The sequence below is a fragment of the Mustelus asterias genome, chromosome 9 (genome assembly GCF_964213995.1).
Source record: "Mustelus asterias chromosome 9, sMusAst1.hap1.1, whole genome shotgun sequence".
Classification (NCBI taxonomy): Eukaryota; Metazoa; Chordata; class Chondrichthyes; order Carcharhiniformes; family Triakidae; genus Mustelus; species Mustelus asterias.
In genome coordinates this window covers 91,076,335-91,103,234 of record NC_135809.1, presented here as the reverse complement: position 1 = coordinate 91,103,234, position 26,900 = coordinate 91,076,335, and the positions used below count along the sequence as shown (strand labels likewise).

Here is a 26,900-nt window from a genome sequence, read left to right as displayed (position 1 = left end):
TGGCACAGGGAGGGAGTGAGAGGCTGGCACGGAGGGAGCGGAGGCTGGCACAGGGTGGGAGGGAGAGGCTGGCACAGGGAGGGTGGGAGAGTCTGGCACAGGTAGGGAGGGAGAAGCTGGCACTGGTAGGGAGGGAGAAGCTGGCACAGGGAGGGAGCGTAGGCTGGCATAGGGTGGGAGGGAGAGGCTGGCGGAGGGAGGGTGGGAGAGGCTGGCACAGGGAGAGAGGGGGAGAGGCTGGCACGGGAAGGGAGGTGGAGAGAGAATGGCACAGGGAGGGAGGGGTAGAGACTGTCACGGAGGGAGGGAGAGAGACTGTCACGGAGGGAGGGGGAGGCTGACACGGGGGGAGGGGGAGGGACTGGCACAGCGAGGGGGAGAGACTGGCACGGAGGGAGGGGGGAGACTGGCACTGGGAGGGAGGGGGAGAGACTGGCACTTTGAGGGAGGGGGAGAGACTGGCACTGGGAGGGAGGGAGAGGCTGGCACAGGGAGGCATGGAGAGGCTGGCACAGGGAGGCATGGAGAGGCTGGCGGAGGGAGGGTGAGGCTGGCACAGGGAAGGAGGGTGAGGCTGGCACAGGGAGGGAGGGTGAGGCTGGCACAGGGAGGGAGGGTGAGGCTGGCACAGGGAGGGAGAGGCTGGCACAGGGAGGGAGAGGCTGGCACAGGGAGGGAGGGAGAGGCTGGCACGGGGAGGGAGGGAAAGGCTGGCACGGGGAGGGAGGGAGAGGCTGGCACAGGGAGGGAGGGGGAGAGACTGGCACAGGAAGAGTGGGGGAGACTGGCACTGGGAGGGAGAGACTGGTACTGGGAGGAAGGGGGAGAGACTGGCACTGGGAAGGAGGGGGAGAGACTGGCTCTGGGAGGGAGGGAGAGGCTGGCACGGAGGGAGCGGGAGGGAGAATGGTACAGGGAGGGAGGGGGAGTGACTGGCACAGGGAGGGAGGGAGTGGCTGGTACAGGGAGGGATGGAGAGGCTGGCACAGGGAGGGAGGGGGAGGCTGGCACAGGGAAGGAGCAGAGGCTGGCGGAGGGAGGGAGAGGCTGGCACAGGGAGGGTGAGAGAGGCTGGCACAGGGAGGGAGGGGGAGAGACTGGCACAGGGGGGGAGAGACTGGCACTGGGAGGGAGGGAGAGAGAGAGTGGTATTGGGAGGGAGGGAGAAAGAGAGTGGCACTGGGAGGGAGGGAGAGAGAGAGTGGCACTGGGAGGAGAGAGAGAATGGCACCGGGGGGGAGACTGGCACAGGGAGGGAGAGAGAGAGTGGCACAGGGAGGGAGAGAGAGAGTGGCACCGGGAGGAGAGAGAGAGAATGACCCCGGGAGGGAGAGGGAGACTGACACTGGTAGGGAGTGAGGTAGAGACTGGCACCGAGGGAGGGCTGGAGAGAGAGACTGGCAGAGGGAGGGAAGGGGAGAGAGACTGGCGGAGGGTGGGTGGGAGAGGCTGGCACAGGGAGGGATCGGAGGCTGGCACAGGGTGGGAGGGAGAGGCTGGCACAGGGAGAGAGGGGGAGAGGCTGGCACGGGAAGAGGGAGACTGGCACAGGGAGGGAGGGGGATGGACTGGCACAGGGAAGGAGGGAGAGGCTGGCACGGGGGAGGCACTGGCACAGGGAGGGAGGGGGAGGGAGGCACTGGCAGGGAGGGAGGGGGAGAGACTGGCACAGGGAGGGAGGGAGAGGCTGGCACAGGGGGAGAGACTGGCACTGGGAGGGAGGGGAGACACTGGCACTGGGAGGGGGGGGAGACTGGCACTGGGAGGGAGGGAGAGGCTGGCACTGGGAGGGGGAGAGAGTGGCGGAGGGAGGGAGAGGCTGGCACAGGGAGGGAGAGGCTGGCACAGGGAGCGAGGGACGGAGAGCCTGGCTCGGGGAGGGAGGGAGAGGCTGGCACGCGGAGGGAGGCAGAGGCTGGCACCGGGAGTGAGAGGGAGAGACTGGCACAGGGAGAGAGGGGGGAGACTGGCACAGGAAGAGAGGGGGAGACCAGCACTGGGAGGAAGGGGGAGAGACTGGCACTGGGAGGAAGGGGGAGAGACCGGCTCTGGGAAGGGAGGGAGGGAGAGGCTGGCATGGAGGGAGCGGGAGGGAGAATGGTACAGGAAGGGAGGGGGAGTGACTGGCACAGGAAGGGAGGGAGAGGCTGGCACAGGGTGGGAGGGAGAGGCTGTCGGAGGGGGGGAGGGAGAGGCTGGCACAGGGAGGGAGGGGGGAGACTGGCACAGGGAGGGAGGGGGAGAGTGAGTGGCACTGGGAGGAGAGAGAGAGTGGCACCCGGGGGGGAGGGGGGGGAGACTGGCAAAGGGAGGAAGGGAGAGACTGGCACAGGGAGGAAGGGAGAGACTGGCACAGGGAGGGAGGGAGAGGCTGGCACGGAGGGAGGGATAGGCTGGCACAGGGAGAGGAGGAGAGAGGCTGGCACGGGAAGGGGGAGACTGGCACAGGGAGGGAGGGAGAGCGCGAATGGCACAGGGAGGGAGGAGGACAGAATGGCACAGGGAGGGAGAGAGAGAGAGTGGCACCGGAAGGGAGGGAGAGGCTGGCACGGGGGGAGGGGGAGAGACTGGCACAGTGACGGGGGAGAGGCTGGCATGGGGGGAGGGGGAGAGACTGACTCTGGGATGGAGGGGGAGAGACTGGCGGAGGGAGGGGGAGCAACTGGCACTGAGGGGGAGGGGGAGAGACTGGCACAGGAAGGGGGAGACTGGCACTGGGAAGGAGGGGGAGAGACCAGCTCTGGGAGGGAGGGAGAGGCTGGCACAGGGAGGGAGGGAGAGGCTGGCACAGGGAGGGAGGGAGAGGCTGGCACAGGGAGGGAGGGAGAGGCTGGCACAGGGAGGGAGGGAGAGGCTGGCACAGGGAGGGAGGGGGAGGCTGGCACAGGGAGGGAGGGAGAGGCTGGCACAGGGTGGGAGGGAGAGGCTGGCACAGGGTGGGAGGGAGAGGCTGGCACAGGGTGGGAGGGAGAGGCTGGCACAGGGTGGGAGGGAGAGGCTGGCACAGGGTGGGAGGGAGAGGCTGGCACAGGGTGGGAGTGAGCGGCTGGCACAGGTAGGGAGTGAGAGGCTGGCACAGGTAGGGAGTGAGAGGCTGGCACAGGGAGGGAGTGGAGGCTGGCACGGTGGGAGGGAGAGGCTGGCGAAGGGAGGGTGGGAGAGGCTGGCACGGGAGAGAGGGGGAGAGGCTGGCACAGGAAGGGAGGGGGAGAGGCTGGCACAGGAAGGGAGGGGGAGAGACTGGCACTGGGAGGGAGGGGGAGAGACTGGCACTGGGAGGGAGGGGGAGAGACTGGCTCTGGGAGGGAGGGGGAGAGACTGGCTCTGGGAGGGAGGGGGAGAGACTGGCACTTGGAGGGAAGGGGAGAGACTGGCACTGGGAGGGAGGGGGAGTGACTGGCACTGGGAGGGAGGGGGAGAGACTGGCACTGGGAGGGAGGGGGAGAGACTGGCACTGGGAGGGAGGGGGAGAGACTGGCACTGGGAGGGAGGGGGAGAGATTGGCACTGGGAGGGAGGGGGAGAGACTGGCACAGGGAGGGAGAGAGAGTGGCACAGGGAGGGAGAGAGAGTGGCACAGGGAGGGAGAGAGAGAGTGGCACAGGGAGGGAGGGAGAGAGAGTGGCACAGGGAGGGAGGGAGAAAGAGAGTGGCACAGGGAGGGAGAGAGAGAGTGGCACAGGGAGGGAGGGAGAGAGAGTGGCACAGGGAGGGAGGGAGAAAGAGAGTGGCACAGGGAGGGAGGGAGAGAGAGAGTGGCACTGGGAGGAGAGAGAGAATGGCTCCGGGAGGGAGGGGGGGAGACTGGCACAGGGAGGGAGAGAGAGAGTGGCACAGGGAGGGAGGGAGAAAGAGAGTGGCACAGGGAGGGAGAGAGAAAGAGAATGGCACAGGGAGGGAGGGAGAGAGAGAGTGGCACAGGGAGGGAGAGAGAGAGTGGCACCGGGAGGCGAGAGAGAATGGCCCCGGGAGGGAGAGGGAGACTGACACTGGTAGGGAGGGAGGTAGAGACTGGCACCGAGGGAGGGCGGGAGAGAGAGACTGGCAGAGGGAGGGAAGGGAGAGAGACTGGCGGAGGGAGGGAGAGGCTGGCACAGGGAGAGAGGGGGAGAGGCTGGCACGGGAAGGGGAGACTGGCACAGGGAGGGAGGGGGATGGACTGGCGGAGGGAGGGAGGGACAGGCTGGCACGGAGTGAGGGACAGGCTGGCACAGGGAGGGAGGGACAGGCTGGCACAGGGAGGGAGGGAGAGGCTGGCACGGAGGGAGGGAGAGGCTGGCACAGGGAGGGAGGGAGAGGCTGGCACAGGGAGGGAGGGAGAGGCTGGCACAGGGAGGGAGGGAGAGGCTGGCACGGGAAGGGGGAGACTGGCACTGGGAGGGAGGGAGAGCGAGAATGGCACAGGGAGGGAGGAGGACAGAATGGCACAGGAAGGGAGAGAGAGAGAGTGGCACTGGGAGGGAGGGAGAGGCTGGCACGGGGAGAGGGGGAGAGACTGGCACAGGGAGAGAAGGGGAGACTGGCACAGGAAGAGAGGGGGAGAGACTGGCACAGGAAGGGGGAGACTGGCACTGGGAGGGAGAGACTGGCACTGGGAGGAAAGGAGAGACTGGCACGGAGGGAGCGGGAGGGAGAATGGTACAGGGAGGGAGGAGGACAGAATGGCACTGGGAGGAAGGGGGAGTGACTGGCACAGGGAGGGAGGGAGAGAGGCTGGCACAGGGAGGGAGGGAGAGGCTGGCACAGGGAGGGAGGGAGAGGCTGGCACAGGGAGGGAGGGAGAGGCTGGCACAGGGAGGGAGGGAGAGGCTGGCACAGGGAGGGAGGGAGAGGCTGGCACAGGGAGGGAGGGAGAGGCTGGCACAGGGAGGGAGGGAGAGGCTGGCACAGGGAGGGAGGGAGAGGCTGGCACAGGGAGGGAGGGAGAGGCTGGCACAGGGAGAGAGAGAGAGGCTGGCACGGGAAGGGGGAGACTGGCACTGGGAGGGAGAGCGAGAATGGCACAGGGAGGGAGGAGGACAGAATGGCACAGGAAGGGAGAGAGAGAGAGTGGCACTGGGAGGGAGGGAGAGGCTGGCACGGGGAGAGGGGGAGAGACTGGCACAGGTAGGGAGGGAGAAGCTGGCACAGGTAGGGAGGGAGAAGCTGGCACAGGGAGGGAGCGGAGGCTGGCATAGGGTGGGAGTGAGAGGCTGTTGGAGGGAGGGTGGGAGAGGCTGGCACAGGGAGGGAGGGGGAGAGGCTGGCACGGGAAGGGCGGTGGAGAGAGAATGGCACGGAGGGAGGGGGAGAGACTGGCACAGGGAGGGAGGGAGAGAGACTGGCACAGGGAGGGAGAGAGACTGGCACAGGGAGGGAGGGGGAGGCTGGCACGGGGGGAGGGGGAGGGACTGGCACAGGGAGGGGGAGAGACTGGCACTGGGAGGGAGGGGGGAGACTGGCACTGGGAGGGAGGGAGAGGCTGGCACAGGGAGGCATGGAGAGGCTGGCGGAGGGAGGGAGAGGCTGGCACAGGGAAGGAGGGAGAGGCTGGCACAGGGAGGGAGGGAGAGGCTGGCCCAGGGAGGGAGGGAGAGGCTGGCCCAGGGAGGGAGGGAGAGGCTGGCACAGGGAGGGTGGGAGAGGCTGGCACAGGGAGGGAGGGAAAGGCTGGCACGGGGAGGGAGGGAGAGGCTGGCACAGGGAGGGAGGGGGAGAGACTGGGACAGGAAGGGAGGGAGAGACTGGTACAGGGAGGAAGGGGGAGAGACTGGCACTGGGAGGGAGGGAGAGGCTGGCACGGAGGGAGCGGGAGGGAGAATGGTACAGGGAGGGAGGGGGAGTGACTGGCACAGGGAGGGAGGGAGTGGCTGGTACAGGGAGGGATGGAGAGGCTGGCACAGGGAGGGAGGGGCAGGCTGGCACAGGGAAGGAGCAGAGGCTGGCGGAGGGAGGGAGATGCTGGCGGAGGGTGAGAGAGGCTGGCACAGGGAGGGAGGGGGAGAGACTGGCACAGGGAGGGAGGGAGAGAGAGAGTGGTACTGGGAGGGAGGGAGAAAGAGTGGCACTGGGAGGGAGGGAGAGAGAGAGTGGCACTGGGAGGAGAGAGAGAATGGCACCGGGGGGGAGAGTGGCACAGGGAGGGAGAGAGAGAGAGAGAGAGTGGCACCGGGAGGAGAGAGAGAATGACACCGGGAGGGAGAGGGAGACTGACACTGGTAGGGAGGGAGGTAGAGACTGGCACCGAGGGAGGGCTGGAGAGAGAGACTGGCAGAGGGAGGGAAGGGGAGAGAGACTGGCGGAGGGTGGGTGGGAGAGGCTGGCACAGGGTGGGAACGGAGGCTGGCACTGGGAGGGAGGGAGAGGCTGGCACTGGGAGGGAGGGAGAGGCTGGCACTGGGAGGGAGGGAGAGGCTGGCACTGGGAGGGAGGGAGAGGCTGGCACTGGGAGGGAGGGAGAGGCTGGCACTGGGAGGGAGGGAGAGGCTGGCACTGGGAGGGAGGGAGAGTCTGGCACTGGGAGGGAGGGAGAGGCTGGCACAGGGAGAGAGGGGGAGAGGCTGGCACGGGAAGAGGGAGACTGGCACAGGGAGGGAGGGGGATGGACTGGCACAGGGAAGGAGGGAGAGGCCGGCACGGGGGGGAGACTGGCACAGGGAGGGAGAGGTAGGCACTGGCACAGGGAGGGAGGGGGAGGCACTGGCACAGGGAGGGAGGGGGAGAGACTGGCACAGGGAGGGAGGGAGAGGCTGGCATGGGGGGAGGGGGAGACACTGGCACTGGGAGGGAGGGGAGACACTGGCACTGGGAGGGAGGGGGGAGACTGGCACTGGGAGGGAGGGACAGGCTGGCACTGGGAGGGGGAGAGAGTGGCGGAGGGAGGGAGAGGCTGGCACAGGGAGGGAGGGGGAGAGACTGGCACTGGGAGGGGGAGAGGCTGGCGGAGGGATGGAGAGGCTGGCGGAGGGAGGGCGAGGCTGGCGGAGGGAGGGCGAGGCTGGCGGAGGGAGGGCGAGGCTGGCGGAGGGAGGGCTAGGCTGGCGGAGGGAGGGCGAGGCTGGCGGAGGGAGGGAGGCAGAGGCTGGCACGGGGAGTGAGAGGGAGAGACTGGCACGGGGAGTGAGAGGGAGAGACTGGCACGGGGAGAGAGGGGGAGAGACTGGCACAGGGAGAGAGGGGGAGACTGGCACTGGGAGGAAGGGGGAGAGACTGGCACTGGGACGGGAGGGGGGGAGAGGCTGGCACGGAGGGAGCGGGAGGGAGAATGGTACAGGAAGGGAGGGGGAGTGACTGGCACAGGAAGGGAGGGAGAGGCTGTTAGAGGGAGGGCGAGGCTGGCACAGGGTGGGAGGGAGAGGCTGGCACAGGGAGGGAGGGGGAGACTGGCACAGGGAGGGAGGGGGAGAGTGAGTGGCACTGGGGGGGAGGGGGGGGAGACTGGCACAGGGAGGGAGGGAGAGAGAGACTGGCACAGGGAGGGAGGGAGTGAGAGACTGGCACAGGGAGGGAGGGAGTGAGAGAGTGGCACAGGGAGGGAGGGAGGGAGAGTGGCACAGGGAGGGGGAGAGAGTGGCACTGGGAGGAGAGAGAGAATGGCCCCGGGGGGGGGGGTGGGGGGAGAGGAGATAGGTAGACTGACACTGGTAGGGAGGGAGGGAGGTAGTGACTGGCACCGAGGGAGGGCGTGAGAGAGAGGCTGGCAGAGGGCGGGAGGGGGAGAGACTGGCAGAGGGTGGGAGGGGGAGAGACTGGCAGAGGGAGGGAAGGGGAGAGAGACAGGCACAGGGAGAGAGAGGGAGTGAGACTGGCGGAGGGAGGGGAGAGAGGAACTGTGCGAACGTGGGTCTGTGCACATTTCTAAGGGTGGGTTGGGGCAGGGATGAGCAGGGGAGTGGTGCAGAGAGGAAGAGTTGTAGGAGGGAATGGGTTAGTTAGTGGTGGATGGAGTTAGTGTGAGTAATGTGAGTGGTTGGTGAGGAATAAGAGGGGGTCTGCCAGTTTTTGAAGATGGAGAGAGGGAGATTTCCAGGAAACTGCTCTGGTTTAAACTGTGTTTTTCCTTTTAAAGTATAAATACAGGGATCTGACAGTGCGGGAGATCATGAATGTTACCTCTACCTATAAAGACCTGAAGCCTGTGATTGATGCATTTGGTGAGTGAGGTGAAAATTCATCTAAATGGATTGTATCATTTCATTGAAGGGCATTTGGTTTCCTCTGATGTTTAATTGATTGAGGCAGTGAGCAGCTGTACACAGGTATCAGGAAGAGGCCATGTTTGGTCATTTTGGCATCCATGTTATAAGGACAATTGGAATCTACTTCCCTGGATTAACAAAGAAAATGGGGAACCTTGCTCCTAAATGCTACCCGGTGTATTTTAGCAGGATGGTGTTTGGCACTGGTATTGCTGTTATCAAATCGGCCGTATAGGCTGATGTTTGGGCAAGCTATCAGAAGGCAGCTAAATCTTGAGGAGCTGCAGTCCAGCAAGGGATCAAAACCTTGAGACAAGGAAAGGTGTAATTGAATAGAGTTTGGTGACCATATAAAGTAGTGATGCTCATCTTCACCAATCCAGTCAACTGCTGCTATACATACAGTTCACTGCATCTTCAACAGTACTCGTTGCAAACTCTTGGGCCATTGGCAATCCTGCACCTTGGCAGACTCATACTGCATCTCTCTCATACCGACTTCTTCAGCTTCAGTTGGAATTCTATGTTGTTGCCTCAAGCTCCCCAGTTAAAAAACGATTGCATTTATATAGCACCTTTCACAACCTCTGGATGCCCCAAGCTCTCTACAGCCAGTGAAGTCCATTTGAAGTATAGTCACTGTTGGGGTCAAAGAAAGCTACTATATTAGCAACCTGCATTTATCTTCATGCTCTTAAAATAGGAAAACATCCCAAGGTGGATAGCAGACAACAACAATTTCAAGACAGGATAAGTGGCCACAACCTTTATGAAAGATTTTTGATGAGGAGGGAGTGGATTTGAGATGGAATTCCATTCAGATGGCTGAGTATCGGATGCAGTTACAGAGATAGAGATTTAAGTGCAATCTTGAGAATGTTAAATTTGAGACTTTAGGTGAATGCGAACTTGTGAAGGTGAGTGGTGAGGCCTATGGACAACAGAACTTTGGATAATCACAGGATGGGAGGTTGGGCAGGAAAGCAGAGCAATAGTTCAATCTGGAGGCATGAATGAAGGTTTCAGCAGCAGATGTGATGAAGCAAAATCAGTGTTAAGTGACTTCTAAGTGGTCTATGTTATGTGGAATATACAGGAAGCTCTGCTCAAAGGCGGAAGATTACTGAGATTGAGAACAATCTGGTTCAGCCTGAGACAATAACCAGGAATGCTGATGCAATGGAACGCCATGGTATGGGAATGTTATGAAAGGTAGATTTTTAAGGTTCCACAGCCTGACAAAGGCCTTAATTAAAATTAACAGCTTGGTTGTGTATTTCTTTCTCTTCCTGTGAGCCTCCACTTGGCGACTGCCCCCAATAACATGAATGGAAATTGAGCTCCTTGCAGCAGACCTGTTACTTATCCCCTTGGTGCGTTGTATTCCAGGAATCTTCAGAGTCCCTTTCAGCATGGCTGTGATTGAGAAAAACTGCCTTTTTAAATAGTGATAAATATACTTGTCAAATAATACCTGAGCTTAGGACAGCCAGTCAGAGGCAGTGTGACCTCCATAGTATCTAATTCAAATGGAAAGGATTTATTCAGCACCCAGCCCAAACAAAGTGAATATCTCCATTCTAAACTCGCTTCATTCCTTAAAAAATAACCTTTCCTTAAATGATTTTTGCTGAAAGTGCAAGTGCCGATCCCTACCCAGCTAGGAAAATATGCCGTCTAAACTAGAGACACAGTATGAGGGAACGCAAACCACGGAAGCAGATTAACCTAGCATTTTATGGTGAATGGCAAAAGAACCAAAACCAGTTTAAAGCAGCAAATGGTTCAGATTTGAAATACACAGCCTGAATGTGCCATGGAAGCAGATTGAATTGTGGATCTCAAGGGAAAATTGAATAATTATATGAAGAGGAAAAAAAATTGCACTGTTGGATGTGAGTGTGAGAATGGCTGTGTTTCCAAGAGCTCTGGCACTAATCTTTCTGTCCTTTCGTTTATCCTGATGCAATGCTCATAAGAACCTACTCCTGGAGTGTGTGCGGACTCTGCACAGTGACCCAAGCCGGGAATCGAACCCGGGTCCCTGGCACTGTGAAGCAGCAGTGCTAACCACTGTGTTACCGTGCAGCCCCATAGTCTTATATAATGTACAGCATATATAATTAATGCTATACTTAAGAAAATAATGCACGCTATATTAAGAACGATTAAAGCAGTCCTTTCTGGACAAGTCAATTTATTTTTAATCTTGTATGTTAACCATTCCACAAGTTATTGCCTGTCACATCATTGCTTTGTAAAACAGAGGAACCTACACCTGAATGGTGTGGTTAGATCACAGTGAGGGAGGCGATGAATTATAAGATTAATATATTGTACACCACAAACCAAATTACACAAGACAATTAGCCCATCTTTAGAAATGTATTCCATATCAAGTTGTAGGTAGTTTGGTGATAAAGGATTTTGCTCAACTTTTTTGTGTCGCATTTTAACCTGATCATGTGGGCATTTTGCCCCCAGGGTCTTCCTTCACTGTTCACTGCAGGCCATCCAGCAAATGCAGGGGAGGTGTCCACTGTGCCCCAGGGGGAACACCTGGCCCCTGTTCGACATGCTACTTCATGATCGTGCGGCTGAAACTGGAAATAGTGTGGCAATTTACAGGCTCAAACTGGTATTCTAACAGTCCATGCCCAAAGCATCAAATCTCCAAATCGGCATGCCTGTTGCAGCTAAGTCCTAGTCGCCCTTTTATAGAAAGGATATTATTAAACTAGAAAGAGAGCCGGAAAGATTTACTTGGATGCTACCGGAACTTGATGGTTTGAGTTATAAGGAGAGGCTGGATAGACTGGGACTTTTTTCCCTGGAGTGTAGGAGATTTAGGGGTGATCTTATAGAGGCCGATAAAATAATGAGGGGCATTGATCAGCTAGATAGTGAACATCTTTTCCCAAAGGTAGGGGAGCCTAAAGCTAGAGGGCATAGGTTTAAGGTGAGAGGGGAGAGATACAAAAGGTCCAGAGGGGCAATTTTTTCTCTGAGGATGGTGAGTGTCTGGAACAAGCTGCCAGAGGCTTTTGTCTTTTAAAAAGCATTTAGACAGTTACATGGGTAAGATGGATATAGAGGGATATGGGCCAAACACGGGCAATTGAGATTAGCTTCCTTGCTTGAAAAAAAGGGCAGCATGGACAAGTTGGGCCGAAGGGCCTGTTTCCATGCTGTAGACCTCTATGACGCTATGTTCCTGGAAGATTTTTGGCTAAGTTTTGGGACAAAATGCTGGGTAAAGTTATGAAAATTCTCAATTGAAAGAAACAGTTGGAGGCAGCTGGGGTGAGCTGGGCCCTCAGTTTGGCGATTTGTTCAGTGATGTCGAAGGCATTGTAGGTGAAGATTGCCACTGTGATTAAAGTTATAGACGACAAACTCGGCTCTTTGGCATAGAATTTCCGTGCTCAGGTTGTTGAACTGCAGAGTACTGATAAGAAGCTTGATGAAGCGGAGGAAAGAATCCTTGCTGTCACAAATGCAGCTTCCTTGGTGGAGGCCTGCTTTCAATCCTTGGGAAATAAGTTACATGTAATGTCAGAGATCCTGGTCGATTAGGAGAGCTGGGGTCGGAGGAGGAGTGTCCGTGTGACACTCCTCCTTTTAGCTAAAATTCTTTTGAGAACTGGCTGCCACATTTTCTTAATCTTGACACAGAAACTGAGCATATTAATCTTGAGGATTCTTAAGGCAGTTTGACAAACCTACTAAGGCTTTGGCGCCTCTCAACTCTGGATGACAATTTGCAGTCAATCTGCAATTGATCACTAATCCTGGACTCCCTGTCATTACATTCCTTTTTTGATTTTGTGATGTTATTTATCATGTTAATAGGGGTGAATTCGTATATGAACATTGAGGTGAATTCCACCTAATATCCTTTGTAAAACAGGGACGTCCATTTCCTTTAATTATTCCCAAGTTTAAGACACAGATTTGATCCTACTATATCCTTGTTATGCCAGGGGTGCAGGATGGCATGGGGGGGAACCGCCTACATTGCTTCTGGTCCTATATCAAAATTGAATCTGATTGGTTTAATATCCTTAAAGAGCTTGAGAGTGTTGGGGAGCATGCCAGTTGCATGTAACCAGGGTTGTGTGATATTTATCTGTCTTTTCTTATAATCCTTACATTTAAAATGGTGGTGTCTACTATGTGGTATCTTTTACTCATCATGGCTCTTATGAGTAGCGCCACTGTGGGGAGATTTGGTAGGTGGTTTGATGTAGAGGTTGTGGAAGGCCTAATGAGTCTCCTCAGCTGGTGAACTATTAGTGTCACCATATTTTCTGTATTTTTGGGGTCAAAGAATTTCTGACGGACGCCTGTAATGGATGCAGACAGAGCACATATCCTGGGAAAATAAATCGTTTTATACATCACGCCTCCAGTATAGCCTGAGATAGGGAAGTATGCTTTAGTGTGCACCTAAGTGTGATGTGAGAATCTCTGGCTGACCAGCCTTTTCTATACCTGTGTCAATATCCTATATTATTTCACAGTAACTTCATTGCAGTGTTAACGTAAGCCTTACTTGTGACTAATAAATAAACTTTTAACTTTAACTTCTCCTTTGCTGAATACACAATGGCAATAGCTATTTTGAAAATCCTGGAATGTGTGGGGAATACAATTGTTTAAATGGAATACATCCCTCAGCATGCTCCTTTGATGGAGCAGGGGAGACTTAGCCTAGAATATCACACTGTCTGCATTACTTTAAGTTCAGGACATGGGTTTGATCCTGTTATATCCTTTTGGTGCCAAGGGTGTGGGGGTCTGCCCACTTTGCCTTTGACCTGTGTCAAAATTAAATCCTGATGGTTTAGTATCCTTGAAGAGCTCGAGAAGTTACCCTGACATTGGCAGTACGGGAAATGTTCTTTGCTTATGATTGATGTGGGTCTCCTTTGTTTTGTTGGAGGGTGTGCTGTGTGGGTTGTATGGCTTCCATAAGTTATGTGGCTCTGTCTCTAGTGTCCTGTAAGTGAAGGTGTGTACTGTTATGCCGTGTACTCATGTCCTTATCCTGTTTTCCCTCAATCTCTGCAACATCCTTTCACTGTTTGTATTTTTGGAGGCGCAATGAATAATGAACAATCCAAACCAACTGCGTTGGTGTTGTCTTGTCTTTTTCTGTGTGTCCTTGTGGAAAAATGGTTATGCTGGAATGTACCCGCCCTTGAGGGATTGTTGCATTATTTGTTTAAAAAAAAAGGGGAGAAATCTTCAAAAGAAATATATTTTTAAAAATGCCCAATTGGATTAGCTGTGCTCTTGCAAAGAGCTGGCAATGCCTTCTCCGATACAGTAACCGTTCAATAATACTGTTCTTTTAGTCTTCATAGGCCCCTATCCTTTCAGCTTTCAACACTGTTTTCTGCACAACCTCAAAATCAGTCATCGAATCATAGAGTGATACAGCACAGAAGGAAACTATTAGATCCATTGTGTCTCTGGCAACTCTTTGAAAGCGATATTCACTTAGTCTCATTCTCCTGTTCTTTCACTATGCCTAGCACTTTTTTTCCTTTTTCCAGTTTATCCAATTCCCTTTGAACGTTTTATTGAATTTCCTTCCAGCTTTCAGACAGGTGCATTCCAGATCATAATTTGCTGCATAAATTATTTTTCCCACGTGCTGCCCTCTGTCCAATTATCTTAAATCTGTCACTTCTGGTTATTGACCTTTTTCAACTGGAAACAGTTTCTCCTTATTTACTCTATCGATAGTCTTCAAAATTTTAACTACTTCTATCAAATCTCCCTTACTTTCTCTGCTAAAAGAAGTACAAACTCAGTTTTCCAGTCTTCCTGCAAAACTAAAGTCATTAATCCCTGGTACCATTCAAATAAATCTCATTTGCACCCTTTTTGAGGCCTGGACATCCTTTCTAAACAGTGGTGCGAGAATCACCCGAAATATTCCAGCTACTTCCCAACCAGTGCTTTATGAGGTTCAATATTCTTTATTTTTGTACTCTGCACCTCTGTTTATAAAGCCATGAATCCCTTGTATGATTTTAACCGTGTCAACTTGACCTGTCACCTTCAAAGACTTATGTATGTACACCTCTGGGTGTCTCTGTTGGTGCACTTCCATTAATATTTTATTACTTAGTTTCTTTGCCTCTCATTCTTCCCATCAAAATGAATCACTTAATTCTTTTCTGTGGTAGCTTTCAACTGTGGCGTGCCTGCCTATTTCATTAATCTCCCCTATTTACTACATAATCAAGTTTTGTTTTCCTGCAAATTTTGAAATTATGTCCTGTATCCCCAATTCGTGCAGCTATTGTGCATTTAATCTGTGGACTTCTATTTTGCTAACATGGTACTTTATCAAACAGCCTTTGAAAGTCTATTTATTTATATATAGAACATCAACTGCACTTCCTTCATTTATCCTCTGTTGCTTCATCAAATAACTTAATTTAGTAACCTTTTCCAGTCCAGTATCACAGATCAAGGAAATCACAGTAGAAGCTAAATGGTAGGTAATGATAAACAGCCTGTTCAGTGCATGATTCCGTGCTGACTGTTCACTCTGCACTGGTGTTCACACCCACGTCAGTGTTACACTGTACTGGTGTTCACTCTCTGTCAGTGTTAATACTGTGCTGTGTTGTTCAGTCCTTGTGTATCAGTGCTACTGCCTATGTTTTGGGAGTGCTATTGTAGGGATTATCGGGGTTATGTTTTACATTGGGAATTCAGGGCCCGAACTACTGGTCCACTGATGCGAGTTTAGGTTTAGAACAAGGGGTCACAATCTCAGGATACGGGTAGGCCATTTAAGACTGAGAGGAAGAGAATCTTCTTCAATCAGAGCATGGTGAACCTGTGGATTCTCTACCACAGAAAGCTGTGGAGGCCAACTTGCTGAATATATTTAAGGACGAGATAGATTTGTAGACTAAAGGAGTATGTGGAGAGCGCTGGAGTATGGTGTTGAGATAGAGGATCATCTATGATCCTGTTGAATGGTGAAGCAGGCTGAAACGGCCAAATGGCCGACTCCTGCTCCTAGTTTCTGCATTTAACCGACTGAGCCTATTGAAACTGGGAGTTTACAACCTTTTAGAGTCATAGAGCAATACAGCATGGAAACAGACCCTTCGGCTCAACCGGTTCATGCCGGCCATGTGCCCTCCCAGCTAGTCCCAATTGCCTGAGATCGAGTCATAGAGCTGGTGGAATTTTCTGGTGGAATATCTTTTCATTTCTGGTAAATCTAATTTATTTCCCTCCCCACTATCCCTGAAGGTGCAGACTATCATTTGGGCTATGGAGTCATGTTGGTGCCAACTATCTAATAGCTCTCCCTAAATGGCCATTAATTTTTGTGAACCCAGGCATTGAGCATCAATGAGCTGTTTTTGACAGTAGGAATATCAGTGCTCCTCCCAGTGCTTACCTGATGTGTCAATTCAGGCAGGACTCATTGGGTAACAATCATGAGTGAAAATGTTTTCAGCTTTCTTATATAACCACTACCTCCCACATCATCCTCCCACAGGATTTGCAGAGTCCCCATTGCTCCCTGTGCTGATGTTCCAAAGTGTATTTAACCTCCTAGGTATTGGTGAAGCTAAACTTTTTTTTTCCATAGATATTTGTGATTTTCCATTAATCTTTATGATTGTGTGTAACTTGATTTATTTCCTGTCTTATTCCAGTGTTTAACAATGGTTCTTCCCAGGAGCTGATGAGTCTCACCGGGACTATCCCAGTCAGCTACAGAGGTAAGGACTGAATGATGAAACAGCCTCGCATTGGATGCAAGGAGCAGTTTGCAGAACAAATGCAATACAAGAGCCCTGTTGGGATACATTGCTGGGGTTGACAGAGTGTAAAAAGGCTATGTGGGGTGGGTGGGTGTAGATGAGGTGTGTGTGACAGGAGGGGCAAGCTTTGTGTGTTAGCTGTTATTCAGGGAGGTTTTGAGAATATCTCAAAGCAGCCAGGAGACCGAGTAAGATCTTGGGTGCAGTCAGCATGTCCAGCAACTTAGAAAGCCTGTATTTTTATTGTTAAACTCTCTGCCATCTGATCTCCAAGAAACTTGCAGCTGTGCATGACAAGTGACCTCACATGTTTCTGTTGTTAACCATTTTCTGATCATAGCCATTCCACTCTTCTCTCTCAATATTTTTTGCCATGTTGTTGCTAAAGCAGGTATACATCCATTCAATTAAATAAGGAGTGAAGTCTTGAGGGATCAATCAATTTTATATTAAATGAATTATCTTTTTAAAATATAATTTGACAGCACTAAGAAATCCTTAGCAGGCTTCTCCAGTTATATTACTGAAGGGGACTGCTGTATGTATCCCAGAGGTGGGCGTGGTGGTGTATAAGGGAAGTAGATGGGCACAGAGTTCCAACCTTCACTGACCATTAGTGACATTGCCTGTCCAGCTAGCCCATCAGTATGCCACTTCTTGGAAATGATAAATTTGATTCTTGCCTTTTTTTTTAAACTGCAAAATGCAAGAGTACTTGGAATTAACAGTATCCCCACCACCCAAGTTTATTCATTCTTAAATGAGCTGCCATTGTTTTGTTTTTGCAAGCTTGAGAGGCTTTTCTCTTCATATTTTTTTCTTTCCTTCACAGGAAATATGTACAATATCCCCGTGTGCCTCTGGTTACTGGACACTTATCCTTACAACCCTCCCATCTGCTTTGTAAAACCCACCAGCACCATGATGATTAAAACGGGAAAACACGTAGATGCCAACGGCAAGATCTACCTCCCCTACCTGCATGAGTGGAAACACGTGAGTATCACATGTTTCAAACATGACAGTCCTATGTACCTCCATTTCTCAAGCAAGTACTGGCTTCTGTATACTTAGAAAGAGGTGGATATTTTGCAGCCAGTAACCCCAGGGAGAGACAGGTACTGATGGTCTATGAACCTTAAGGTGGGGTGGAGGGTGAGAGCTGACCAACACCTCTGGAAGCTGTAGCAGAGGCAGGTTCAATCGAAGCATTCAAAATGAAATTGGATTATTTGTTCAGGGTTGCAGGGAAGCGGCGGTGAATGGCAGTAGGTGAATTGCTCATTCAGAGCGCTAGTGCAGGCACGATGGGCTGAATGACATCTTCCTGCGCTGTAAGTATTCTGTATTCTGCCACTTCAACTGGGAACTCACGGCTTTGAAGGACTAAGGAGGAAAGGTCTCAAATGTTTTGCCTGTTCCTCAATTGAGGAACCAATTGTTTTTTTTATTGGCAACCTTGTGGTTGCTTAAGGCCCCGTATGGCCCCTGTGCCTGTTCTCACCATTTTCTCATGTCTTTCGGTTGAAGGGTGCAGTTCTGATCTCCATTCTACAACAGGATAGTCTGAATATTAGGATCTCAGAATAACCTCTGTTAACTTCTATTCACTGTCTGGCTAGAAGACACAAGACATTGAACATGATTATTTTCAACTCCATTTTGAGTTACTAATTGTATTCCATTCCTTTTATACTACATTGCACTTTGTTGATGAGCAGCTCCCATTTGTTAGAATTCCTTTCAATTGTCATGTTTGTATAAATGATCCAAATCGTAGTGAAATCCTCTGTTCCTATTTCCATGTAGAAATACAGCTCACACTGCACCCTATTGTGCAGATGTGAAGTGTTTAAACGGAAAACTTTAATGGCGATATCTCTGTGCATTTTCCTTCCTCCTTCAGCCACATTCTGATCTGTATGGGCTGATTCAGGTGATGATAGTCATGTTTGGGGAGGAACCTCCAGTCTTTTCAAGACCAGCCGCACCTCCACAGTATCCACCGTACCAAGCCACGGGACCTCCAACTAGTAAGTATCTTTCTGAGAAAGGCAATGTGATTAAAACAAGGTGATTAACCTTTGTCCTTCTAAAACTGTCTCTTGATATCCCAATTTTGTGTTTCAATTTTTCCCCAATCTGTTGCGTTGAGGTGCAGTTCCACAGTTATCCTCCGAAACAGTGAGAAAAGTCTTGATGTATAGCCTAGACAAAGAGTGTGAGTAGGATATTTGAGAACAGGGGCAACTAAACCTAATCCATTCTTTAATACCTCAACGTGCCACTTGCAATAGGGCCAGGGGGAAACTTATCAGCAGCAGAAACATTGGGTGATTGTTTTCTCCCCAACCCATGAACACTGAAGCCAAGAAAGACACTCCGTGCTACATCACCTAAAGGGCAAGCCTCTCTATTTTTCTAGCACCTTTAAACCAAGACATTTTACAGGAGTGTTATAAAACAAAATGTAACATCAAGCTACTAAAGGAGATATTACAGCAGATGACCAAAAATGCCTTACAGGAGGAAAGACAGGTGGAGATGTTTAGAGAGGAAATTCCAGAGCTTGGGACCTATGCAGCTGAAGGCACAGCCACCAACGGTGGCACAATTAAAATAGGGGTTTCCGAAGAGGCGAGAATAAGAGGAATGCAAACACTTTGGAGGGTTATGGGGTTGGAGGAGATTACAGAGATCTAGAGGGAGCACGGTCATGGAAAGATCTGAAAACAAGAGTGAAAATTTTAATATCAAGATAATGCTTAAGCAGGAGTCAGTGTAGGTCATTGAACATGGGTGATGAGTGAATGGGAATTGATGTGTGCATTTGAGTGACCTCAAGTTTACAGGGGGCAAAACGTGGAATCTGTCCAGAGTGCACTGGAATACAACTAAAGTTTAAAGTGCCCTGTTGATCCACTGGCACAAAGTAATGCTCACCTCACCCAGTGATTTATCCTCCAGCGATGTCAAATCCACCAGAAGGTTCTTCACTCCCTGACTAACCAGTGTCTTCAAACCTGATCAGAGAAAAATATCACAGCATCTCCTCTCAGACAGCACAAGTGGCATCACTGTATTGCAGAGCACCATTCAAGTAACAAAATGAGAGGTGAACCACAAGGTGTCAAGTAACATTTGACCTGTTTTCATCCGATCTATCATTCAAACTCATGCATTTGAGGATGAGAAAATAAAACAACAAAAACCTTGCTATGGGAAGTTTCAGGCTTTACAGTAGACAAAAACTGCTCGGGGAATAGGTCTCTACTAATTTCAACCAGTTATAATTTGATCCCAGGCTAAGTCTGTCATTCAGGGTTCCTGTACATAAAGTGAAAGTTTATTTATTAGCCACAAGTAGGCTTACATTAACACTGCAATGAAGTTACTGTGAAAATCTCCTAGTCGCCTCACTCTGATACCTGTTCAAGTACACTGAGGGAGAATTTAGCATGGCCAGTGCACCTAACCAAAGCGTCTTTCGGACTGTGGGAGGAAACCGGAGCACCTATGCAGACACGGGGAGAATGTGCAGACTCCGCACAGACAGTGACCCAAGCCGGAATTGGAACCCGGGTCCCTGGCGCTGAGAGGCAGCAGTGCTAACCACTCCTAATGTGTTCTGGAAAAAAACAGCATGCTGAACAAAAACATGCTTTAAAAAAAATCACTTTTCCATAAGAAAACATATAATAATGGTGTTTTACATACATGACATGTATTTTTTATATTTAAAAACTTATTAGCTGCTTTGAATCTAACTGCCCCAAAGATCTTTTTACGAACTCTTAATAACTTACAGTTCTAAGTCTTTTAGCTTACCTCCTGCTTGCTGCTTCCTCCACCCAACTCGACACCTCTCCAGACTCACCAATGCGCCGCTTCTCTCCCTTAGCCTCCCACTTGCCAACCCTGCTCCTCACCACCTCTTCTGCCTGCCATTTCCCTCCCCAACTCTCTTAACTCGCTGCCTCTCCTGAATTGCTGCCTCTCCCACCTACTCCTTCCTATCCCGGCCTTCCTGACTCTCTGTCTCTCCCGACTCCACCTCTTGCGTGCATTGCTTCCCCCCCTCCGACCCTGCAGACTCAGCACCTCTCCCATGCTTTGCTCCCCAGCCATTCCGACAAGTCACTTCTCCCAACTTGCCATTTCTCCTGACTCATCACTTCTCTTTCTGAACATTTGCTTCTGGGTCACTGTCTGTGTGGAGTTTGTACGTTCTCCTTGTGTCTGTGTCAGTTTCCTCTGGGTGCTCTGGTTTCCTCCCACTGTCCAAAGACATGCAGGTTAGGTGAATCGGCAATGCTAAATTCTCCCTCAGTGTACCTGAACAGACGCCGGAGTGTGGCAACTAGGGGATTTTCACAGTAACTTCATTGCAGTGTGAATGTAAGCCTACTTGTGACTAATAAATAAACTTTACTTTTTTCTCCCAACTCATTACCTCTTCTGACTTGGGACTTGCTGCTTCCCTCCCTGGCCTTTCTGGCTCGCCAACCCTCCTGCTCACTGCTCCTCTCCCCCACCCATTCTTGCTCACTCCTCTCCCCATAGCCCTCACTGTGGACGAGGGTTGGTGGGTGAATGTGGCAAGAGGAAGGGAGGGAATGTGAGGAGGTGTCAGTGGGAGAGTTGGGAGAAAAGTGGCAAGCAAGAAGGTTGAGAAGTGAAGCGGAAGGAAAGATCAGGGCAACTGGAAAATGGCAGCTTGTTTCTAAGAACTGTGAGCATGCTCAGTAACCGTGCAAAAATGAAAGTGGCAGCATTGCCATTTATAATTTACAAACAATTCTTCAATGAAAATGTGCTGTTACAATGTACTTTAAATGGGGGGATACCTGTAGTCGAGTCTGTAACAAAGATATGAATAAAGGCTTTATCAGTAAATGAGCTGAGGCGGGGGTGGAATCAGGCTGTGTTACTGAGAAGGAAATAGCAATCTTTGGAAGGATGTGGATGTATGAGCTCATCTCGAGTCATATATGACAGACAACAAGGTTACAAACAGTCTGGTTTAGCATCAGACAGTTGCCAGGAAGAGGGATAGAGTCAGTGTTTAGGGGACAGAGTTTGTAGCAGGGATTGAGACTAATGGCTTTGGTGGTGTTGATATTTAATTGGAGAAAATTTCTCCACATCCAGTCTGATAAGTTAGCAACAGTGGAGGAGACAGGAGGCAGTGAGGTAGAGCTGGGCATTCTCAGCATGTGTGTGAAAACGGTGTCTTTGGAGAATGGTGCTGAGGGGCAGGATATAAATGAAATGTGGAAGGGAGAATTGTGCAGGAATGGGAAAATGGAAAGATAAACTCTTGCATATGATACTCTGGTTACAGCCCCCCCCCTCCTCCCCCCTCCTCCCCGGGGTGGCGAAGAATAGCAGTGTGGCCAACACTATCAAAGGCTGCGGACAGATCAAAAAGTATGAGGAGGGATAGTTTACCTTTGTCATAGTCACACAGGGTGCCATTCATGACTTTGATAAGAACCGGTTCAGTCCTGTGACAGGAGCAGGAAACTGGATTCAAACTTAGCTTGGCTGATTTTAACATCAAAATATTAAACCTGTGCCTTTTTGATCTGTATGGTTCAATTACACATTGTCTTTACTTGTCTCAGATTGCACATGTCGCCCTTTGAGAACTATTCTGTTTTATTGCAGAGCTATAAATTGCTGATAATTTTTAGTTCTGCTTCATGCTGTACCTTTTTTATCAAGTCTACGTGGAGACATGTCAGGAAAGTGTGTCCTGGAAAATTTGCATTTAAAAAAAAGTAGAATTTCCATGGCAGTTCTTCAGTCTCTCATTTACACTGATTCAGCAGAGTTTCCTCCTATCTCAAGATAATCTCGGCCAAAAGTCCTAATTAATCTTCACTGCTGTGCAGCTTCCTGCTATGATGCCTTATCGGTTTCTTGTCAGAATCTGTTATGTTTGGGCTTCTCCCATGATTCTGTTTTTTCTGAAGGCATTTTATATCTGCTTTTTTCAAACTCTGGCCAGGGAACTTATCATGTGGAAATGCCGTCGTTGGACTGGGGTAAACACAGTAAGGAGTCTAACAACACCAGGTTAAAGTCCAACAGGTTTATTTGGTAGCAAACGCCGCAAGCAGCGCTCCGAAAGCTAGTGGCGTTTGCTACCAAATAAACCTGTTGGACTCCTTACTGAGGGAACTTAGCAGATGTAGCAGTTCTTAGAGCTGCTCTCCCGTTCAATAAAATGGTGGCTAATCTGGTCTTGTCCTCAACTGCACTTTCCTTCCTGTTCCCTAAAATTCTTTCCTTATGTTCAAAAGTCTGTCCAACTCTGTCATGAATATATTAAATAAATCAACTTCCACAACTTTGTGGGATAGAGAATTCTAAAGAGTCTTGAAGAAAGAATTTTCTCATCATCTCCATCTTAAATGGGTGACCCCTTATTCTGAAACCAGGCCCCTCTGTCTTTCTCACCTTATCTGGCTCTCTTGAAACTCTGAAATGCTAAGAATGTCAAACCTGCCAAATCATACTCTGTTGTTTCAGTCCGGTTCTCAATTCGCCATTTCTGTGTACATGGCAGTCAGCCATCCCGGCTGTAAGTGATATGGTCATGCCAAACATCGCCATGAAGACCCCTATGACTTTGAGTATTGTGTGCTTCCCTAAGAGCTGGGTGGAATTCTCAGGTGAAGGCAGAATGAGTCTTGTGGATCTGTGCCTGATTTCTGTCAGTCCTGGTAGCAGCCAGCTGAACTGGTCCTGCAATTCTATTTAGTTGTGTCAACATTTTGGTTTGTTTTGTAGTGTGTTGTCTCCTACAGATTCTGGTAAATCTCTGATTTCTGAAGTACCTGTTGTGTTCTGGGGCTCCTAGTTTCCCATCTGGTTCACTATCTCCTTTAGGGAAGGAAATCTGCCATCTTTATCTGGTCTGGCTGACATGTGACTCCAGAGCCACAGCAATATGATCGAGCCTTAAATGCCCTCTGAATTGGCCCAGCAAGCCACACAGTTTAAAGGCAGTTCAGGATGAGCAACAATGCCTGGCCTTGCCAGTGACATCCATATCCCATGAAATGATACAATTTTTAAAGAAAGGCTCTGGTCCCGAATTTTGCAGAGGAAGGAAAGCTCTTTTGCAACTTCCTTAAAACTCTGCCTCACCATCCTACATGTTGCTTCCACACCAGAATTCTAAGTAGGCACTCCTTTTGTAAATACTATTTTAAAAAGAGGAATGTATTTAGAGAATGAGTTTCAGCTTTCAACAGGACAGGAGTAAGATAAACAAAACCGACGATGAGCAAAGGTCATCTCGAACTCTGATTTTACACAAGGTGTAATCTGTTTGAACATTGCCTAAGAATGCAGAGGAGCAATAGATAATCTTTATTGGTGAGGACATGCTAGGTTCAATGCCTATGTTACTGATATGATTCCTTTATTACCTATTTGTTTTATTGACCTTTCTTCCCCAGTGTCTTCCATAGGTTGATGGCTAGACTGCAGTTCCATAAATAGGTTGAGTTTCTTGTCAACTGCAACATGCATCTTTAATTAAACTTTAAAAAATATTTCCCTACTCTCTGCTGAGTATAGATTGTGTCGTTCAGGTCTACCAATTAACCTTGTAAATTCCATATTGATTTTATGTCGGCTATTCATCGTGTTCTCTTCAAAGGCAGGAATTAGCATCTCTCTAGGCAACTGTGTTAGAAAGTCTAAAACCATGGTTGAGTTCCATTTGTAGTTAAACTTTACACACAAAAGAAGGAAGATAAACTAAGTACAGTCTATCTTTGTGTATAAAGTTTGTACACTTCACATTTGTATAAATTTGTACATTCAACCTACTTTTGCAAAATCTCTGTACATTTTGCAAAAGTAGGTTGAATGTACAGAGAACATCTCTTTACAGTAGCACAATCTAATCACCACTCCTCAAGATCGAATAGTATTATCTTACCATAGCCAAATCCTCCACCATCAGCATTGTAATAATTCTTGTTCACCAGTTAAAGAAAAACAACATAACATTTATTTACAGGGAAAGGCTAAACAGACTTGCAGCCTCTTGGCTGCTATCAGCTCCCAAGAAGGTTCTGGAACAGAAACCCGAGCTTCCCACAAACATCCTGGGAGTCGGCATTGACCAAAAACCTAACTGAACCAGCCACATAATACTGTCACCACAAGAGCAGGTTCTAGACTGCATAATCTCCAGTAATCAAAGTTCTGCAATGCTGTCACAGCCAGTATTGTATGATGGTAGACAATTAAATAAATAACTGGGGGAGGAGGCACCAAATGTACCTCCTGTCCTCAATGATGGTGGAGCCCAGCACATCAGTGCAAAGGTCGAGGCTGAAGCATTTGCAGCAGGCCAGAAGTGCTGAGTGGGTGATCCATCTTAACCTCCTCCTGAGTTCCTCACCAACATTGATGCCAGTTTTCAGACAATGCATTTTACTTCATGGGGTACCAAAACAGCTGAAAGCACTAGGAAGAGCAGTGAACTGGCTTCCTTCTATTTAACCTCCTCAGTTGGCTACAACAAAGGTTTCAAATTTATTTTCTTTGTTGGTATCTTTTTCAAATCCAAACGTATTATTTTACAATGTATGCAGTGGACAATAAGAAGCATTCAGCAAGGTTTTGTTGAGTTAAACAAAGAACAAGTTTATTAGCCACTAAACCAGAGGAAAATAATGTAAGACACAGCCTATCACATACAGGTATCAGCAGTAAGAAAAGTTACGAGTCCAAATCAAAGTTAAAAGAATATATGGTTAGAAGCTGTTAGCTTCTCATTGAGTCAGCTTGTTAAACGTTCTGGCTAACTGAAGTTATCTGGTTCCTTGGAGCAGGTAGGTGTAGAAGATGTTGCAATTCTTGCAAGATCTCAGTTCTTTGGTAGATCTTGTATACACTGGGAAGGTAAGTTCGTAAAGACGCAAATGATATGTCCATTCCTTTCAAATAGTTCTTTTTGAAGTGAACCTTGGCACTGCCAGGTGTGAAATTCATTAAGCAATCATGTCAGGGCATGTCTACAATGTAATTCATATAGTAACTTAATTGTCAACTTCCATCTCCTGACATCAGGTGACTTGTGGCAACTGTCTTTGGTCAGTGTCTTTTCTTGTGTTTTAAAATATAAAGCTCTCTTTAAACAGTCCAAATGTTTTTGGTTAGCTGATGAAGTTATGGGCGGATGTCACTTGTCACAACGACAGGAAATTGCGACTTAAGGTGTGTAACTTTTAAATGTTGATGCATACAAGAAATGACGAATTAGTCCAGCAAGCAATTTGAGTGGCATATTGCATGTTGGCCTTTATTGCAAGGGGACTAGAGTACAAACTAAGGAAGTTCTGATGAAATTGTACAGGCCTTTGGTGAGATCACTCCTGGAATACTGTGTGCAGTTTTGGTCTCCATGTTTAAGGTCGGACATGCTTACATTGGAGGCAGTACAATGAAGGTTCACTAGATTGGTCTCTAGAATGAAAGGATTGTCCAATGATGCGCGTGTAAATTTGGCCTATACTCTCTGGGGTTTAGAAGAATGAGAGATGATTTAATTGAAACATATAAAATTCTGGAAGGACTGACAAGACACGCACTAATGGATTTGGTTCAGGAGAAGGGGTCAATTATTTATGACTGCAAAGAGAAATTTCTTTACTTGGTGTTGTGAAGCTTTGGAATTCTTACCCCAGAGGGCCCATGGAAGCTCCATTGTTAGTAAATTCAAGTTTGGGATAGATACATATGTGATGCAGGTGAGAAAGTGGAATTCAGGCAGAAGATCAACAATGACCATATTAAATGGGATCATATGGACTTATTCCTTTTGATCTTCTGTTTCTCTCCAAGTCTCTCACGATCCTGACTTGAAATTATGTTGCCGTTCCTTCATTATCACTGGGTCAAAATTCTGGCACTCCCTGACCTAATGGCATTGTGGGTGTACCTACAGTACGTAGACTGCAGCAGTTCCAAGAAGGCAGTTCACCACCAATTCTCAAGAGAAATTGGGGGTGGGCAATTAATGCTGGCCTTGCTGGTGATGTTCACTTCCCATAAATGAATTGAAAAAATAAACGTCCAAACAGATACAATGAACAAACATTTCTGGGGAATATTTGATCTCTACTGGCCATTCTGTGAATCTTAATTTCATGAGTGTCCAAACTGCATCCACTTAAACCAATGAGGATAAACATGCTGCAGAATGACAGATATAGCCAAAAGAAAATCTACTTGGTTACAGTTGGTTAGTGTCTTTTTTTTAAAATCAAGCTAGTGAGGCCAAGCTGTTTTCGTTAGACAAATTTTACTGTTCTTTTCTTCACACCACTAATGTCACCAGAATACATATGTAGATTGGAAGTGCTGCATATTGACAGTCTTCATTGAATACTAGTGATGGCCATTTTGGGACCTCTTTCATAATTGGAAAATGTAGTGTGAATTGGGCAGGCATTGCCCTGGGCTTGCACACTGACTTCTTAAAAGTGAGATAGTAATTCAGGGGGTTTCATGTCTATATGAGTTGGAGAATTATGATAAATAATTTCAACCAGATCCAAAAACGTGACACGGTAGCGTTTGTCTAAAGAAAACAGCTCGGCCCCAATAGCAAGATTTTAAAAAACACTAACTGTAATCAAGTGGATTTTTATTTTTTGGCCAAGTCTGTCATTTTGCAGTATATGTTTAACCTTAATGATTTAAGAGGATGCAGTTTGTTCTTGATTGCTGCAATCAAAATATTAGTCTCACAACACCAGGTTAAAGTCCAACAGGTTTATTTGGTAGCAAAAGCCACTAGCTTCAAGCCACTAGCTTCTAGCCACTAGCACTAGCAAGCTAGTGGCTTTTGCTACCAAATAAACCTGTTGGACTTTAACCTGGTG

At 49.5% G+C, this 26,900-nt stretch overlaps 1 protein-coding gene across 1 annotated transcript in view; it reads left to right on the top strand.

The window, feature by feature from the left end:
• tsg101a (tumor susceptibility 101a) overlaps positions 1-26,900 on the top strand; it is a 61,484-nt gene that overhangs the window by 13,663 nt on the left and 20,921 nt on the right. The window contains exons 2-5 of the mRNA XM_078220518.1: positions 8,047-8,131; positions 15,877-15,942; positions 16,817-16,980; positions 17,891-18,017. Of these exons, the coding sequence (XP_078076644.1) occupies positions 8,047-8,131; positions 15,877-15,942; positions 16,817-16,980; positions 17,891-18,017 (442 nt within the window). The remainder of the gene's footprint in view (positions 1-8,046; positions 8,132-15,876; positions 15,943-16,816; positions 16,981-17,890; positions 18,018-26,900) is intronic.